This window comes from Mytilus edulis, chromosome 3, assembly GCF_963676685.1.
Source record: "Mytilus edulis chromosome 3, xbMytEdul2.2, whole genome shotgun sequence".
Lineage (NCBI taxonomy): Eukaryota > Metazoa > Mollusca > Bivalvia > Mytilida > Mytilidae > Mytilus > Mytilus edulis.
Genome location: NC_092346.1, coordinates 35,860,121 through 35,880,223, shown reverse-complemented (window position 1 = coordinate 35,880,223; position 20,103 = coordinate 35,860,121). Strand labels below are relative to the sequence as shown.

General features: G+C 30.3%; 1 protein-coding gene across 1 annotated transcript; it reads left to right on the top strand.

Annotated features, from left to right (window-relative positions):
* Nucleotides 1–1,245: 1,245 nt before the first annotated feature.
* On the top strand, nt 1,246–17,713 carry LOC139516360 (serum response factor-like). Its single transcript, XM_071306423.1, has 8 exons — nt 1,246–1,660; nt 1,965–2,231; nt 10,082–10,310; nt 10,922–11,029; nt 11,363–11,473; nt 11,828–11,980; nt 12,703–12,758; nt 13,915–17,713. Exons 1-8 carry the CDS (start codon nt 1,376–1,378, stop codon nt 13,999–14,001), a joined length of 1,296 nt encoding a protein of 431 aa, XP_071162524.1. The 5' UTR covers nt 1,246–1,375; the 3' UTR covers nt 14,002–17,713.
* Nucleotides 17,714–20,103: the final 2,390 nt, after the last annotated feature.

Here is a 20,103-nt window from a genome sequence, read left to right as displayed (position 1 = left end):
TGTCTCATTGGCACTCACACCACATCTTCCTATATCTATTATATCATTATTGGTTCCAATACTTTCCATTGAATCTAGTTAACACTGATAACTCCAAATATGTCTCTGTTCCTATGTATTTATATATATATTCAAAGTTTTCATTCGTATTTAATAACTTTTTCTTGAATGCCGCAGCAGACAATTTTACTAATAAATTGTCACGACAAGACCGATCGCTATCATGATGCATATTGAACTTCTTTCCACAAAAAAATAAGAGAATCAGATTTTTTTTTAATCTGTTTCTCAAAAAGGGATCAACACGATGGATAAATGAATGTAATTATTTGGAACTCGACCAGCATAATGTTGGGGAAAGATTTAGAACCTCTCATTTGTAAATTGAGGTCTAATCCGGGATCGAGCTTGATTTTTATTGTACGACAATAAAAGTTGCAACCTCGAATTGCAACAGTTCGCTTGTAATAATTGGAGCGGATCCACGATTTTGAAAAGAAATCGTTATACTTGAAAAAGCATTATTACCGGCATTTTTTTTTTTTTGATCTGTGTTATGAACTAAGATCTGTAACACTATATTTGATCTTTTAAATCATTATATAAAAGTATTTATCAGGTCTAGCACTGTATAGAACCTGTAGTAGTTTCAGTTTTAATACAGAATTTTTTTATTTGCTTTTTTATAGATGTGCCGGTTCCGCTTTGTAAATCCGCCACGGCCACTGGCAATTAAGTTATCAAAAACAAAAGTTCAAATAGCGGACTTTTTCTTGTGGTGACAATACTGCGCAATTAAACCTGAATACGGACCTCGCTGAAAGCACCTTAATTGTAATTAAAAAAATACAAACGAAAAAAAAAATTAACACATTTTCTTGCTTTTACCAAGGACGTTACATGAAAATTCAACACGTGCTGTTTTTGCATTTAATTTTGTTGATATCCTTATTTCTTTCCATAAATGGAAATATGGCTCCCATATTTGGCCTTGACAACCATATTTAGAACGGCTGCCATTACCTTACAAGGCAACCTCATTATAATGCAAAATTGATCCGCTTGACACAATTTTGTTGCTTTATTATTTTAAGTTTTGCATGCTCATTATTCGAGGAGCATACTTATATACATACGCAGTAACTACCTATATTATTAATTAAAGAATGTAAACATACGAAATGCCGATTGCACATTATATATTGTGCACTATTTTCTGTGTATTGATATCAGGACGCTTAACCCCATATCCGTTTATGGCAAATCCACAGAATAAGGGAAGTTGATGCTGATTTCTCCCATTCTTGCGAAAGTCGAGTTAAAGTAAACACGTTTTGCCAAAACAAGAAAGAAAACTTGTTGTTTAAGGTTAGACATGATGAATAACAACTCCCATTCAATTAATCAACCAGCGTTTCCCACTATTTCAGGTGGAACGGGTGTTTTACCGAAAAATATTACAACTTCAGGTGGTCTAGTGTACGAAAACATTGATCCGTCAAGTTTGGAACAAGGATCAGATTCCGAAGATGGATCATACACTGGCGTCCAACTTGGGAAAAAGACCAGAGGTCGGGTTAAAATTAAAATGGAATTCATTGAAAATAAACTAAGACGATACACGACTTTCAGTAAGCGTAAAACAGGAATAATGAAAAAGGTAAGGCTGCATGCATGTACGTTTGTTTACTATGTGCACGTAGTAAACAGGTAAACTCACACGTGTTTCTTAAGATTGTTTACTCCCATATATGTGTTTTAATTCATAAATTAACTTCTATAGCAATTCAAAAGGTTATTTACTGAAAGTCATTCATGGGAAATTATATTAAATGAAATTTTACATTTCATCTAAAAACTGAAACATGTAAATTATGTACACAATGCCATTAAAAAAGTGTTAAGAAAAGCATGCATCAGAAACAAATGATCTGAATGTAAATGGAACAAATGTTCCCTTTTAGGCTTATGAGCTGTCTACCCTAACTGGTACCCAAGTGATGTTGCTGGTAGCTAGTGAAACAGGACATGTTTATACGTTTGCAACTAGAAAGTTACAGCCAATGATTACAAGTGACAGTGGTAAAGCATTGATCCAAACCTGTTTGAATTCCCCTGACCCTCCACCCGGAAGTAATAGTGCACCAATGTCCATTGAACAGAGAATGAATCCAACTGGATTTGAAGAAACAGAATTGTCATATGCAGTAAGCGAAGAGGAAAATCTTAAGGTACAAAATGTATTCCTTAAGATGAATTAAATTTGGGATGTATTTAAAGAATTGTTTTAAAAGTTTAGATATTTACATAGATATAAGAAGATGTTGAATGAGTGCCAATGAGATAACTCTCCATCCAAGAAACAAGTCACACTTTGTAAAGTAAACCATATATGATTATAGGTCCGAGAATGGTCTTCAACGCAGGGCCTTGGTTCACACACAGCAAGCTGTAAAGGGCCCCAAAAATTACTAGTGTAAAGCATTTCAAATTTGCATTTCATCTTGCAGAAAAGGGGATATGGAGGGCATGTCTGATGATACATGTATCATTAATGTCATTCCACAATTAAAACAATATAAAAAAAAAAAAATCTCAAACCAAAAGAAATTGATGTTGGAAAATTAAATTTATAATTAAATAATAGATAACTGGACACCATAAAAGAACTAACACTGTTGACATCTACATCATACATGTATGTTAAAAATGATTATCAATTTGTGGAGAGTTGTCTCATTGACAATCATGAATACCACATATTTTTATATTTTATTGGTTTTCCTTACATTAATATCAAATAGGTTTTAAAGGTGAACTGAAAGAAAAACATCATTTTACTGATTAATTGTCTAAATTTCAATCCTTGATAAATTTTTAATCATAAATTTAAAATTAGAACATCATTAAAATTACAAGCAAATGGAGTCTGAAAAGGTTTCACACAAAAGAAGTCGGAACTTAAAAAATTTAAAATCAGAAATGTATTTACAAATGTACATTTTGTACTAACAAGGCAATACTTCATAATGTAGCAATCTATCAATTCAAATTTAGATTGAGATAATTTATTTTTCTAAACACAGGGCCCTTAATAAGAAATTAAATATTACAAAATCTAACAGGAGTACATTTTTTGTATTCGCACTCTCTTTACCTTTCTTACCCGGCTCTTTTACATTTCTTTTTACACATATTATAAGGGACACATACCACACCGAAACTTTGTAGAAAAATCCAATTTTTTTCCATATAAACATTTATAAATATTGTTTCAAACTTTAATATATTTTTTTTTATAAGAGATCATTATTTTCTTGGAAAACTTTAAACTTCATAATGGCACACATTTGAAATTACCTTAAAAACAAATAAATATTTAGAGTACTCAAGAAGAGTCATAATAAAAAACCCAGACATTATAGTTATATATATACACACAGACATTCTCCTTCTTTAGGCCAAATTATTGATTTTTCCTATTTCACTACACTCCCTATTTTTTAAGCTTAAAAATAGACTACACTCAAGTTTTTTTGTCATTTTTCAGTAAGTGCTGTTAAAGTCAGAATGTCCCTCCCAAAGACTCGTTGTAAAAAAAATCCCTAAATACCATTACCCTATTTATTTCAAATTTGAAATAAGAAACACATATAATTTTTTTTGGGCCTTATGGACAAAATGTTGAAAATTTTAGCAGGAGAATATCAAAAATGAATTTCTCAATGGTTGAGGTTCTATATATAAAAAAAAAAATCCTGAATGGCAGTGATGCCATAAAATATTAATTTCAGCCAAATTTATCCATTTGAGTTTTTTTCCTTTATACCAGATCATATTTGAAATACATGTAGCAATATGATAAACATAATATTTATTTCCATTTGATCAGTACAAGATGATAAAGAATTGTAAATACACATTACATGTATGTAGGGAAATTTATTAAATTTAAAAAAAAATCATTTTTGAGTCATATATTATATACATGTATCCTTATATTATTATTTATCATAATGTTTGAATTATTTTAAATAACAAAATATGTTTTCAATGGATGATTCAAAAGGAGAGTTGTTAATAGACATGTGTTAATTGTTGACTCAGACTGTATAAGGATGTTCACACCATATTTAGGAAGTATTAAAAATATAAATATGATGACAGGAAATCAATTTAAATTATCAAGTTTTGTTTGTCATATTAGCTTTTGTTTTTTTTATATTTCGTATATTTTTTTTAATCCTTAATTTGTTTTCGTATAGTGACAAAATATAAAACAAAATTTTCATTTGGCATTTTATTTATATAATTTTTTTCTATTTATTATCAAACTAAAGTTTTTATTTGTACAATTTTTATTTTGGTGTAACTACAAAAATTAAAACCAAATTTAAATTATTAGATTTTGGCCGAAGATTATATTTTGGCCAAAGATTTGCCCCCCCCCCCCCACCCACAAATATTGAAATTTGTTTTGAGTTCAACTAATCTGTATATATAAAATATAAAACGAAACTGTATTAGCTTTTTTGTATGTGCATTAATTTTTACAGTGAGTATATTTTGACAATTCCTTAATTCCTTTAAATTAAGATGCTCATAGATATGAATACACCAATTGTTCAATTGTCCCACTAACAGTTTCATAATTGAATTGAAATACTTATGATAGAAAGAAATTAAATAACTAGTGTCCTGACATTGCTAATTATTTTGTGAACATTTTCCTTTCATCTTTATTAATTTGTGTTTTCTCTTTGATCTTTTCAATTTTGGCTAAATTTCACACATTAACCTCATGAAAAGTAGATAGAACTGCTAATATATAGTCTATATTCTATCCATAACCTGAAAGCAAAAATCTGACCAAAACCAAAAATTTTGGCTTTAGTTAACTTTTGTGTTACAACAGGCATGACGTCAGTATGTGCATGTATATAGATAGCAATGCACTGCAAAATAAGTGCATAATTCCAAAGTCTGAAAATTGCTAATTTATTTTGACTCCAACAGGCTATGAGTAATAGTAATTTCTCATTTATAGATTAATACATGTTGATCTGTTCATACATGTACAAAATGCTTTTACTCAAAAGTCATTTTTGTGGAATAAAGAATAAAAAAAAATTCTCTAATATTGTCCAAATAAAACTACTTCTTAGAATCTGAAGTGTGATGAAAACAGTTACAAACAATCTGAAACTGAAACATGTATACATGTACATGTCATATATATGTTTAAAAAAAGAGTAAGACAAAAATCTAAAAACATTTTTTTTATATTTGGCTTAATTACAATGTAAGTCATGAATTCATGTAATATTTTTTTATTAAACTTTTATTTTAACCCAAGTTTGCCTGATATTCTGAAAAGATTATAACAGTTCCAAATAAATTCCAAAGAACAAAGAAGAAAGTCTTCTGATATAGTAAAACAGATGTATATACAGAGGCACATGTGTGATCAATCACCCAGTAGGAGCTCTCTTATGGCAGTGATGTACTTATTAGGTGCAGTCTGTAACTGGAGCCCTCCTTATCTGCTACTGTTGGCAGGGTACCAGATGTTTTTACCAGGATATAATCACTGCCATTATACACAATTCTGACACTTATAGATAAAATTTGCTTTCACTCATTCCATTTACACAGCAGGGGCGCTTGCTTTACCAAATAGATTTCTGGGTTTATATACACATATAAATCCTACCAGTTAATTTACTTCAGCATTAGGGGGAATAAACAGGATTTATTAAATGATGCATAAGAAGTTTGATGTTTTATATTAATATAATGGAAATGTTTTTTTTTGGTTTTTTTTCAATTATCATAGCAGCGTTGTTTATTATTAATTAATTTACCTCATTTTGAATTTACTCTACAGGTTTGATGATTCTGTTATCAACAAAATTGGAAACAAATCTAATAAAATGCAGATCATTTATATAAATATAAACTGAATTTGTATCATATTTTCATATCTTATTTTTTGGGGTTTGGGGGTGGGGGGTATTGTTATGTGTATGTAAATCAGGCTTATTTTTTATTTTTTATAAAATTATTTTACATTTTTTTTATTCCTAGGCCTATTATAGCTTGCTATGTGGTATGGGTTTTGCTCATTTTTGAAGGTCTTACTGTGACCTATAGTCATGATAGTTGCTAACCTTTTACATCATTCGGTATTTTATTGAATGTCAAGATTTTAGTTTAACTTTATGCTTTATAATGTAAAAAAAAGTAACTATGGCAACAATTAATGGCTCTGTGTTGTATGATATTTTCATCATCATTGTGATATCTTTTACGATTTTGTTTTCAATTGGAGTTAAATTTTTTAGAATTCCTATATATTTGACTTGAACCTCCAGAATCTCTCCTCCTAGAAATTGAAAGTGCCAGGATTTTCCAAAATTTGTACAGTATTATCCATATTTTTTCCTAATTAACCTAGAATCACATCTTAATCAGCATTAAAGAATGGAAACAACTGATAAAAACTTATGAAAAGGGTTACAAATAATTAGTTATGTTTAGATGGTTAACTTTACAAATTAAAAATAATTGCAAAATTATAATTGTTCCATAATAAAAATACAAAGACTATAGATTTGATATATTTTTGTTGTTGTACAAACTTGCAGAATTACATAAGTTTTTAGGATAATGCCATTTCCCTAAATGAAAGATTTGTATTTGTCTAGCAATAGAAATCCTTACCTAAATCAACCTTTTTCCCCAATATAACCAACATTTTTAGCATGCCTGTCAGTTCAATTGCTAGTTCAAACTAGCTATAAAAGGTCATGCACCCCTTCGAGGCAGAAACCTTTCATGTCAGGCAACCCTCTTCTTGTTCAGCTATGCATTTCAGGCTATTCAAAAGTCACATGTCTTACAATATTCCCTCCCAGTACTCCGGCTGCCTCTGCCAAGATCAACGGGTTTGACTGTATTGTAATTGTGACAAATATGATCCATGCATATTTATTTTAAAGACGCCTTTTACAAGTAAAATGTGAACAATTCGAGCAAGAGCTCAAAAATTGTAAAATCTAAAATTTCTCCAAAATAAACCATTTTTTTTGTATGACAATCCATAAAAAAGAGCAAATTATATTTTCTAATAATCGTTCCCAAAATTAGTTTTTGCATTTTCAGTAAATAATTACAACATCATAAACATCTGATTTCCAACTTTCATAAAGGTTTGTTGCCAAATAATTCAAATTAGTATCTGTGTTCCTTTTGTGAAAATTGATTGAGAATTTTCTTTCCAAATGTTGTTTAACATGGAATAAGAATATAAAAAATCATTATGGCATTATCTTTTTACATTATTGCTTAAAAGTTCTTCTAAAATATACATAAACATGATTGCATGAATGAGAAGTTAACCTTTGTAAAAACTATTTTCCTGAGAAAACTAAAAGATTAAGTGATTTGTGTAGTAGAAGCACTGCATGAATTATTCCACTTGATTTGACAGACAGAAGTTTAGAGATATAAGTGTGCTGTACACCCTACAAGTTTGGCTGATTGCCTTAGGCATATTTTGACCATGTGTTGTAAATATATCTGAAATGGTATAGAAACATCAGCTGCCAAAATATTTATCTGTGTTTATATATAGGTGAAAATGATTCATAGCAAATTTTCTTACATACAGACCTTATCTTTCTCAACATCTGTTTCTAATCAATTCCAATCATCCTAATAGACAATTTCATCCTTTTAGCCATGGCAATCTTGATTTGGATGCCTACTGTTTAAGTAGGTTTAATGAATTTATGACCAAGTACTCATTTGAAGTTTATTCCCACTAAATTTGTGCAAATTTTATCAATTTGGTAAGGAAATTGTTACTACTTTGCAAATAAACATTTTTTTGTTAAGATCTAGGAATGTAGAATATAAGGCACCATTCTCAGCTAGCTAGATGGAGGTACCAATGAGGGTTTACAGATAAAAAGAAAATTGGTTAAGGTTTATATTTGGGGATATACAGCTTTTATAAATCCTAAAACATGTTAAATAGGAATTTAAATCTCAAAGCTGCGTTTAATACATTTAATTAATTATTAAAACAGAAAAAAAAAAGATTAATTGTGATTGCAATTTAAGCTGCTTAAAAGGCCAACTGCCTTTAATACTTGAAGGTGTATGGGAGATAACTCTAACTGAAAATTTTCAACTTCTTCACAGTGTGTTGGCTGGTAAACGGACAGAAAGTCACAGGACATAAAGTCACAAATTTGGTAGGACAAAAAGTCACAAATAATTTGTTGACAATTGTTTGAATATATAAGAGAAATGTCTTGAAATATTTACTTTTAAATGCATATATTCATATTAAAGTTCAGGAAATGTGTCATTATACTTGAAAAATGAAGATTTATTTGGGCACAGGATGTTTGCGCTTTTTTACCTGTAAAACGATAGGACATTTGCGCTTTAAATTTTGAATCGCCTGTATTAAATTCACCGGACATATGCGCTTTTTACCTATAGTTGTCCACCTGTAATTGTAATGAGAAGTAATATTACGTAGATGAATTTAACTTGTCATGAAAACGACACATAGTGCAGAATCCTTCAATGCCCACTTTCATGAACAGTTCTACTGACTCATTCTGCTAAAAAAATCTTTTTGGAGAGTATCATTTAACAACAGTCAGCAAATTCCATTACAATTTGTTATATTGATGAATAGGCACCCCAGAATTGTTAAACATGATTATTTATTTGAAATATGGTCGAAATACCAGTTAGAACAAATAACAAAACCTTTTTTCAGTCCTTGGGCTTCAGATATCTAGCGAAAAATTACCTGTGATGACTGTACGTGTTTTCATGTCTTTAGAATGTTTACTTTACTAGTTTTAGCTGTATACAATCTTTTTTAATATAAATCAATGTGCTGAGAAATGTGCTTTGCAATGATTTTTAAATTTTTACCTCTGCCAAGTCAAACCTGGCGGTCCCAAACCCGGATAAGAAGGAGGATAGTCATAAAAACCAAATATTGCAAAAGCGCAAATGTCCTATGTAAAAAGCGCAAATATCCATTTTTAAAAATGTCCTATGAAAAAGCGCAAATGTCCCGCTCCGATTTATTTAATCTCAATCATGCAAAAGATATATTTTTTGGCACTATGTAGCCATTTACGTGCCAAGCCTCTTTGACATTTTGTTTTTTTAACAATTATTTGATCATCTTTGATATTTTTTTGATAAATTTTGTTTACAATGTTCGTTTATATACAATAGTTCAAGAAAATATTATTTTGTACAAATAAGCGTTTTTTATTTAAAGAAAATAATCTGAAAAAAAAATGAATTGTGACTTTTTGTCTGTGACTTTTTGTCCTGTGACTTTCTGTCCTAGCATTCTGTTGGCCATGGTCGATATACATGATATACATAGAAACAAAAAAATCAATATGTTTTTTCATGATCATTTATTTAAATTTTATAGTTTCAATATCTATAATTTATAATACGAATGTTAAGGCTTTTGTTACTTGTGTTAACGTTTATTCCAGTAATTTAAAGACATGTTCTTTAAACTGACACTTTTTGGGTATTGTACTATCCTAATCCTCATGTGAACAGATTGTCATTTGAAAATCAAAGAATGAGCGAACTTAAACCAATGTATTGAATTAGATCTCAGGAGTTGATTTTACACACTGGCACTGTCTTGCTTTGCGTTCTCCGACATGTAAAAAAGAAACGATAAAAGAAATTGTAAGATAAATAAAATGGAATGCTTGTTTGAAAAATTCCAATAGGTAACATAAAACATATATATAACATTATTGTAATACAATAAAAAGAAATGGCCTGTACATGAAGAGGCTATATTGGCTTTTTTCATCAAATACTTCCAAATTGCTAGTAATATTAAAATCTAAATAGATACATGTTTATTTGCATATAGGTTTCACTTGCCTGAACATTTCAACAATCTTGTTGAAAGCTAGGGAGACCAGTAAAAGACTTCTCCCTATGATTCTGAAGTAGTGTGAGCATCTATCATAGATATTTTAATTTATTTTTTTTGTGTATATTTCAGAATGAGAACAACAACAAACCTGTGTACACGACTTCCAGTCAGCCGGAATCGTCCCCCTTACATCAATCCATCGCACAGGAAGTGATTCAGACAATCCAGACATCATCTAGCTCACCTGCCCCAGTAACTGTCGCATCCACAGGACTTTCTCAACAGGTCTCGCACAAACCATCAAATGTGGCCGTACAGATTCCTGGTTTACCTCCAGGAACAGTTTTAGTTCCGCCAGGTAGTTATTTCCCTTATCTCTTTCCATAGGCCAAAGTATATTTTGCTTTCACTTGCTGTTTGGGCTTTGGCTGTTCGACATACAAATAAAACCACACAGATAAGTTGGATAATTTATTCATCGGCAATCATCACAACAACATCTCCCTTTTTTTAAACGAAATATATTTCAGAATTTTTTTTTCAACAATGTTCAATGTAATCAGAATTTATATAAAGGTCCATATAGAATTGAGTGATTATAATTGGTTTGAAAATTACATTCTGTAATAGTGGGATAGTTAAATTTGGTATATACAACTATTGGACAAGGCAATTTTGATGTAAAGAAAATGTACATTTAGTCAAACTAGATTGTATGTTTGGTTCATTTGTGTTATTTTCTGCTTTCATTTGTGCTAGGTTTTGAAACCAAAAAAAATGATGCAGAAATGGCCGAAAAATACTATAATTAAAGTATTAATATACTTTAATATTTGGTACATGTCATAAAAATTGAGTGTTAAAGTACAGGTACCATGGCACATACTTGGTATATACCTGCCACTTGCTTTTGCAAGATGTTTGTGCATTGATAAACCATTATAATAATATTTTGTATTTTTTTCGTAGGGACACCTCTGATTCCAATTCAACAACAAAATGGTCACACAGGGTTACAACAACAGGGACAGACATTATACAGATTACCGAACTCCAATCAAATTGTTTCTATACCAAGTAAGTGTTTATATTAAGACAAGGAACATGCATACATGTATGACAGAAATTGAACGGGTTACCTTGATCATAACAAATACTGCAACGATGGTACTACCATCGATGCATTGGAGTTTTTCTATATCAGGTAAAAACAAACAGAAGATGATGTAATAGAAGTTTCCTAATACTGCTTTCATGAGGAAAATATTTTCGTGTAATTACATGTAACTTGTAAGGGTCTGAAATCTGTTGCTCCTTAAAGACTGTACAAGTTGTTGTTAGCTTGCTGTCTTGTTGATATTGATCTACATCTGAGTTCATTCGTGTATTTATTTATTTATTTATTTACAGATGTAGGGACCAGCTTACATCAACAGACATTTGCGGACACATCCCATTCTATTACAACAGCATCCTCATCATCGACAGCACCTTCGTCATCTAATGTATTACAGACATTGAGTAAGTTAGATATTTTAGCGCTGTGTTGATAAGGGTTGTGAAGTTGTGGTATGGTCAATAAAGTGGAAATTCAAGATGAAAGAAGTGTAAGAAAATAGATTACTCATTGCTTCATTACCAATTTGAAGGAAATAAAGTGATCATGGTGAACAAAGTTTGAAGCATAATTTGTTGGTTTAGGTCATTCATAAATTTAATTGTTCAACAAAATATACATAATCTACATGTATAGACAAATCGACAAAATCTAATATATATGTAAAAAAAAAAACCGAATCCATAGAACAGAGTTTTATCTAATCATATCTTGCTTTATTGTACAAGTTATGTTCAATGTATTTGTAATTATTTCAGGTACACCTTCAGCTACAGCCATGACACCTGGTGTTGTAATGTATCAGACACCACAAGGAATAGTTTATGCCCCTACAACAGCAACATTACAAGATCGACAAGTGTTTAACTTCCAACAGCCTGCTCAGCCATTGTCATTATCACAAAATGAAGGTAAATAAGTGGGTATTGATTGGACATAGGAAAACCAAACAACTCATAAATTCTTTGTTGTAGCACAAAATGAAATAATAAGAATTTAATTCTTCATTTTGTAATTTTATAAGGTAAAACAGTGTTTATCATGCTCACATTTTTAATATGAAGCCATTCTGCGCTGCACACAAAATGAGCATCACGCAACACTGTAATGCCCCAACAAAATTACTAAAAGATGCATTCAATTCGTAAATAATATCTCAATTATTTGTAGAGTATTCTTAATTTTTTAGGGATGCTTGAAAAGGTTTGATGAAATTGAGTTTTATGAACTCATTGATGATTCATTGAGTTGTCTCTCTTTACCATGGTCTAATAATCAAATATGTATGATCATATGAATATCTCTAAAATCTGTATTAAAGTAAATAATGAAGAAAAATTCTTTCTTTTATAGAAAGATGTATAATTAAATACCATTTACAGTCAATGAATACTTGATTTCAGTCTTTTTTCAGACACAACAAATAAAGAAAGATCATATATTTATTCAATCATTTATGTATGCTTTTATTATTACATGCAATATCAATTTTAACTTGAAAAGTTTTGATATATTGTTCAATTTTATTACAAGCTGACTTCATATTTATTAAAAGAAGAACATTTTAATACAATTTAATGTTGTTATTATAACTTTGTAATGACCTTCCTTGATAATATTTTATAAATTTCAGGGGGCCAGCAGTACATAACGATACCGGTGCCCGTGTCAATGAATGGCACTACACAGGTATGTACTAATATTTTTATGCCCCATTTATGGACATAATGTCTGGTCTGTTCGTCCATTCGTCCGTCTGTCCCGCTTCAGGTTAAAGTTTTTGGTTGAGGTAGTTTTTGATGAAGTTGAAGTCCAATCAACTTGAAACTTAGTTAACATGTTCCCTTTGATATGATCTTTCAAACTTTAAAGCCAAATTAGAAATTTTATCCTATTTTCACGGTCCACTGAATATAGGAAATGATAGTGCGGATGGGGCATTGTGTACTTGAAACACATTCTTGTTTCTCTTATTAAAATTAAAAGATTTTGTTTAATTGCTAATAACTACAGTCTTCAACAAGTCTTCACAAAGTGAAAAAGAATTTTTTATGCCCCACCTACGATAGTAAAGGGGCATTATGTTTTCTGGTATGTGCGTTCGTTCGTCCGTCCGTCTGTCCTGCTTCAGATTAAAGTTTTTGGTCAAGGTAGTATTTGATGAAGCTGAAGTCCAATCAAATTGAAACTTAGTACACATGTTACTTATTATATGATCTTCCTAATTTTAAAGCCAAATTAAACTTTTGACCCCAATTTCACGGTCCACTGAACATAGAAAATGAAAGTGCGAGTTTCAGGTTAAAGTTTTTGGTCAAGGTAGTTTTTGATGAAGCTGAAGTCCAATCAACTTGAAACTTAGTACACATGTTCCCTATGATATGATCTTTCTAATTTTAATGCCTTATTATATTTTTTACCAATTTTCACGGTCCATTGAACTTGGAAAATGATAGTTTGAGTGGGGCATCCGTGTACTTTGGACACATTCTTGTTAACAATTTGTATAACAATGTTCAAGAAAGTAATATTTTATGGTATTTTCGTTGACATTTTGATTTCTTGCAGAAAATCATCCATAAAATAAAAACGCCTACAATTTCTGCATTAATTTGATATGAGATTTTTCTGCTGGTGAATTTGTTAACATTGTATCACACAACAGCAATAAAAAAATAATTTTGTTATTATGTTATTCATAAATAGTTGTATATATACCCTGCTTTATGTTTATTATTTTTTTCAAATTTGACAAAAGTTGGTGCCAATTAACTTGATAGAGTTATCCTGTTAAAAAATCTTCAGAAGATAATTAATACTAAATCATATCACTGATTATTTACAGCTTGTACAGTTAGGATCAGCAGATTCACAACAAGGTCAGCAGGTTACGTTGTCACAGCCCAGTGCAGCTAAGAAAGTGCGGAAGTGATCGTCTCTCCTTTGTGCTAATGATATGATGGTGCTATGACCTTCAGTGACGGTCGTCTTCCTAGTGACCCCAGTGTTTGTACTAGTTTCTGTAGAGTCATGTACCTGTCTTTTAATGTAAGACTGGGTACCTGTCTTGTAATGATAGAATGGGTACCTGTCTTGTAATGTTAGACTGGGTACCTGTCTTGTAATGATAGAATGGGTACCTGTTTTGTAATGTTAGACTGGGTACCTGTCTTTTAATGTTAGACTGATGGTAAAGAGGGAACAGTTTAAAGATCCATCCTCTTATATTGTATTTTGATTGGATGGGGTCTGTATGACTTTGAGTGTGATTGTACTCAGTAGTTAGGTCCACAAATGTACATATATAAAGATTGATATAAAGAATTTGTCTTCTATGGAAGGTATAAGTTATCTGTATAGGACATTGATTTCATAAATTTATTTTCATTTCTCTCATTAACATATTTTTGTTGAGCTCTAAAATCCTTAATTTTCTGGATGAATACAAAATATAAATATATTATACATAATCTATCATCAAATGCAACATACAAGTTTTAGTTTAAAGAAGTTAAAAACTATGGAGCTTTTGTCACATTAATAGAAGTAAAAAGTTAAGTGTGCATGTTGCATCATGATGTGAAAATATATGCTGCATTAAGTTTTTGACCAATATTTCAAGTTCTTTGATTGTGTCCACTGATTGTGTCAATGGTGTATAGTGTTTTATGGGCACACATTCTTGCTCAGTACATACATACATATAGTGATGCTTGTTGACTAATGTAAAATGTATGAACATTAATTTCTTAGCAGTTTTAAACTATTTGCCTGGCATGCTTCCAGTTTAGATGTTCAGTGAGATCAATTTGTGGTTATACACATTGTCTTCATAGGAAATATTAAAATGTTTTGACGCATGTTGTTTCATGGTTACTATAAACGTATAAATTGCATGGCTGATATTTGTACATTTTTTATTCATAAACATGTAAACTAGTGTGTGATTTAAGAAAAAATAAAATTGTTATTCAGCCACTGTCGTATGATCAAGAGTGGAAATGCATAATACTTATGTATATATTTGGCAAAGCAAACTTTGAGATTATGTTAATAGATCATGTTTGTATTCTTCAATATTTGTCAACTGTTCATGGTATAATCAATTTAGTATTCTGTAAATACACCTGTTAGACTTTGTGAAATTTTATGTAAACTGTTTGGAATATATTTATTTTAACATGCTGTAAAAGTGTAAATACACACATTGAAATTATGAAATTTTGTTGGTTGCAATGTTAAATGTTTATGTCTTATTTCAGATTTGAATTCTTTTTGTAGACATTTTGTATTACATTAGACAAACAATAATTAATCAATCATAATTTTTTTTTTCTGCTTAAGAACAAATCTTTTAAATATTGTAATGTCTTGCATTGAAAGGGGAGATGATTTGTCTGGCCTTGAAAGGGGAGATAATTTGTCTTGCCTTGAAAGGGGAGATAATTAAACAATAAAATGTTCCTGAACAAAGGGAAACTTCTCTGTTGGATGTGGGTAAAAATGCTACAAGAAAATCTTGGAAAATCAGATATCCAGATATATCTGTTATATTTTTGTATAAATATATATAGATTTTTATTATTATGCACTTGTATGTATATACATTTTAAGTCATATAATGTGTGTTATGCATGGATACATTAAGTTCGTTATTAATGTGTGCAAAATATGAGGATCATATCATTTTAAAGGGGTTGTAGAATAAATAAATGCTTTATTATCTTTTATCTTTGTACAAATAGTTTTGTCTTTTGTATGCAAACATGTATGAGTTCTATAAAACTTTCTCGTTGGACAAAATTCTTTTAATTGTGATGATGTTTTCAGGTATTGGCATTTTTTTATAAACAAAGCATAAATAGTTAATTCATTTTCAGTCACCAGTAAATTAAATGATTTTTTCTTTCTTCATTTACAGAATGGTGGTTTGCAAATCATTTTTTTTTCTAATTTAATTCCTGAAAATATTTTTACAAGTATCAGCAGCTGAACTCCTACTTATTTTGCTATGATTTAAAACAAGGTCTTTCAATTTACATGAATAAATTAGATATGGAAGTATAGAATGGAAAGAGAATGGTTTGTAGTTAAAATGTGTACACAATTGAAATAAGGAAACAAAGATTTGAAAAAACCTTTTTGCAGTGGCTTGAAAATTAAAGATTAAAATAATTTATTTGGCTTTAAAGTTGTATTTGACTTCCTAACAAATGTAATAATTCATGTAACATATTGTAAATGTTAACTCCATATTAATGACCAATGTTCTACAGACCTTTTCATCCTGCATATTTAAATTTTTATCGTGTTAATCATGAGTGAAGGTTATCTGTAAGTCACCCCTTGAATTTGCCCTAGGTAATCATAGGTAGGCTGTGTTACACTATTTGTGTATATTTCATCATCAGTCTTAAATAATGGTTTGAACATTTAATTTTTTGTAAAATATCCACTTGAATTATCTCAAAAAAATATTGAGAACAAGGTATTGTTAATGACCATAAAAAATTTGCACTTTTACTTGGTGACAGCATAGTTATTTTATTCTTTCAGTTGTTACTTTTATAGTTTTTTTGCATAATGAAATAAAAAACAATATATTTTAAAAGTAGTCACTGATTGTAAAAATTTGATACAAATTATTCCAATTTTAACGAAAATATGCATGCAAGCATTGCACATTTAAGTGAAGCCTGGAAACATCTCTTACTTATTTACTACTTGAAAATTATTAAAATCTGCTTTGATTTATATAAAGTCAGAATATTTGAAAAAAACAAAACATATCCAAATAGAATAATGATTACAAAATATCAGCAGTTTTGTTTTCATTTTGATAGATTTGTTTAACATGTATGGTGGTTGGTGCTTTTAAATGGAATAGGTCTCAATATTCATTGCAGAGAAAAAATATAGATGCTACAAAATATTTTGTCAAAGTTATTATTGCCAATTACCTACCAAATCTTGATTATATAAACTTACATTTTTCCAGCTGTTTAAAACAAATTTTTGTTGCAAATGAAACTCAATATATTCAGTAGATTCTCGTGAGTTCGACCTGATAAAATTCGATAATGTAAAGCTCTAAAATTACTTTCCTAAATGTTTGCGATTTTGTAGTGCTTCCCATTACAGCCATTTATGCATAATGTATTATTACTGTATTCATACACTTTAGATAATTTTTATGTTCCATATAAAATTGATAAGGTAATTTTGATTTATTGATACAAATAAATTTAAACATGTTTATTCTAAATTGCACATATCAAATTTTCTATCTTCTAGCAAAAACAAAAATTGTTTAAGCTTCTCATCCACTCCTCTGTTTAAAAATTAGATCTTGTAATAATGTACTGTTTAAAAAAATATCATTATCATATTAAGAAGTATCACATAATTTTTTTTATGAAATTTTAACTTAATTTTCGTATGGAAAATATAGTCCTATTTTAGAAATTCTACAAAGAGCTTGATATTTATTTTGTGTGGCCTTACAGAAACTTATTCTTTATGAATGAAATCTTTTTCTCTAGTCAGTTATTGAATTGTATAACTTATGTCATCTTGTTGATGTTTTTTTGCTTAGATTTTGTATTGTTATTTTTATACAAATACATTTTGATACAATATTAAAAGTGACTTATCTTATTTGTGCCACAGAAATAAGGTATATACTAGGATACCTTTGCATTATATTTTCAATGCTTGGTGAGTTCTTTCTCAATAGACCACTTTTCAAGTTTGTCCTTCACCAGGAAAAAAAATGTCAATTATGCATGCTTTTATGATGTCATTTACCAGATAGAGGGGATCGCCTGTATCCCTGCACTATTAACGTTCATGAAGCAACTTAGTGATTGTCATTGTGCAGGATAAACTAGTAATAATATTTGTTCTGTAGGTACTTAATCACAATTTCTTATGACACCAGTGCTGATTGTCGATCATTAGAATTCAATTTGCAAAATAATTCATGCAATATAGAATCATAGTTTTCCAACCACTAGCTCAACATAGGAACGGATGTGACGATGCATCTAAGCGCACGAATGATGTTCACTAAAACCAAAGTTTTTGACTGAAATGCATCGAACTCAATAGTTGTCTATTCATTGAAGGTTACCAAACCCAAAATCATTTCTATGCAAGGTACAAACAAATTTTCAGAATGAAAAAACCCCTTCATGGCTAAATGGATACAATTACCATGATAATAAACAATGTTATAATTTATAATTCTAGAACTTAGATTTATTTAGTTGAAAAGAGCTGGACCTTGGACTGCAGATTCTCTCAACAGAAAGTCTGTCATTATAATATTTTGATGGTTTACAACACTTGAACATGTTCTAGTTACACATCTTTGAAGATATACAACAACTAGTAGTGTCTTGATCTATATATGTGTGCACATCTGATTGAAATTGATATGAAAGTCAAAAATAGTTTCTTGACTTAATTATGTTAGTTCAAGTTTAAATCTCAAGAGCAATACAATTTTCTTGTATAGAAGAAGCATGCATTTCATCTCAAAGAAGGGGACAACATATCAAAGATACCAGGCATAATTTGGTTTGCCTGATACAGTTTCATCTCGATAGAATTTAGAATTTCAACAGACCAACTTCATATTCTTTAACATACAGAGAGCACAGACATAATTTTCTCTACACCATGCATCTGATTTATGTCCTAATTACGACCTTGCATGACTGTCATATCTATAGAGGAACATATTGTAATTTATGTGTGGTAATTTTCATCCGAAACAATTTTAAAAATGGTTACATCATTTTAGCTAAATTTTTTCATTATTTTATATGGATAGTCGACCTTCCTCTAGATAGAAAAAAACGGCTGTGTCATGAACAAAACTTTAAGTAAATTCTACCAACCAAGTAGTCATATGATAGAAGAGGTAAGCATCAACCCATGATACTTCGGACTTCAAATATCTGACCACCTAAAGTGGAGAACACTAGCAAAATAGTGAGATCGATCCTTGCCTTATTTAGGCACAGCTTACTAGTATAACATTATTCAACCAGATTATATGGAGCTATCATTTGGGACCCATATACAAAAAAGGAGACGGACCGACTAGAAAGAATACAAAGAAGAGCTGTACGATTCACCATATGAGACATTACACAAAAATGATACAAGAATAAGAGTTGTCACCATTCGATGACAGACGAAATTAACTGAGGCTAATAGTTTTCAACAGAAGGGCTAATTGAGGGTCGTGTGCCAGTAATACCGCCTTCCGACCACATAATTCTTAAACACGGAAGACGTCAAATTAAACCTAAGAGGTTTCAGACTGTGTTTTATCCAACATTATAGAAAAACAGCCAAAATAAAACATTCTGCAGCGACCAATATAATTACTATATCTTTACCAGAACTGCTCAAAAATCTGTTGAAAATGCAGAAATATTGCATCATTTGAGTTTTCATTTAAAACAACATTAACTAAAACTTTAACATGACGACGTGACCGACTAGCGGACGATCGGACAGAATCAATAGCAAAAAGTAAAACCACAAAAATACTAAACTTAGAGGAAAATCAATTCGGAAAGTCCATAATCACATGGCAAAATCAAATAACAAAACACATCAAAAGACTGTTGTAGTTATATTATGTTTTCTCGATTTTTGCACAAACATGTGCAATCTTTTTATTCATATCAAATGTAATGTCAGAAGAGTGAAAAAAGTTAATGCCTTTGCATAACACTATTTGACTTTGTTGTTATATTTTTATACGACCGCAAAAATTGAAAAAATTTTGGTCGTATACTGGTATCACGTTGGCGTCGTCGTTGTCGTCGTCCAAAGACATTTGGTTTTCGCACTATAACTTTAGTATAAGTAAATAAAAATCTATGAAATTTAAACACAAGGTTTATGACCACAAAAGAAAGGTTGGGATTGATTTTGGGAGTTTTGGTCCTAACAGTTTAGGAATTAGGGGCAAAAAACGGGCCCAAAAAAGCATTTTCTTGGTTTTCGCACTATA

Excerpts from the sequence above, each read along its gene's own strand:
- LOC139516360 (XM_071306423.1), top strand. The coding sequence starts at position 1,376 with ATGATGAATAACAACTCCCATTCAATTAATCAACCAGCGTTTCCCACT. Across the intron at positions 10,311-10,921 it reads AACAGTTTTAGTTCCGCCAG|GGACACCTCTGATTCCAATT; the intron begins GTAGTTATTTCC and ends TTTTTTTCGTAG. Across the intron at positions 11,474-11,827 it reads TAATGTATTACAGACATTGA|GTACACCTTCAGCTACAGCC; the intron begins GTAAGTTAGATA and ends TAATTATTTCAG.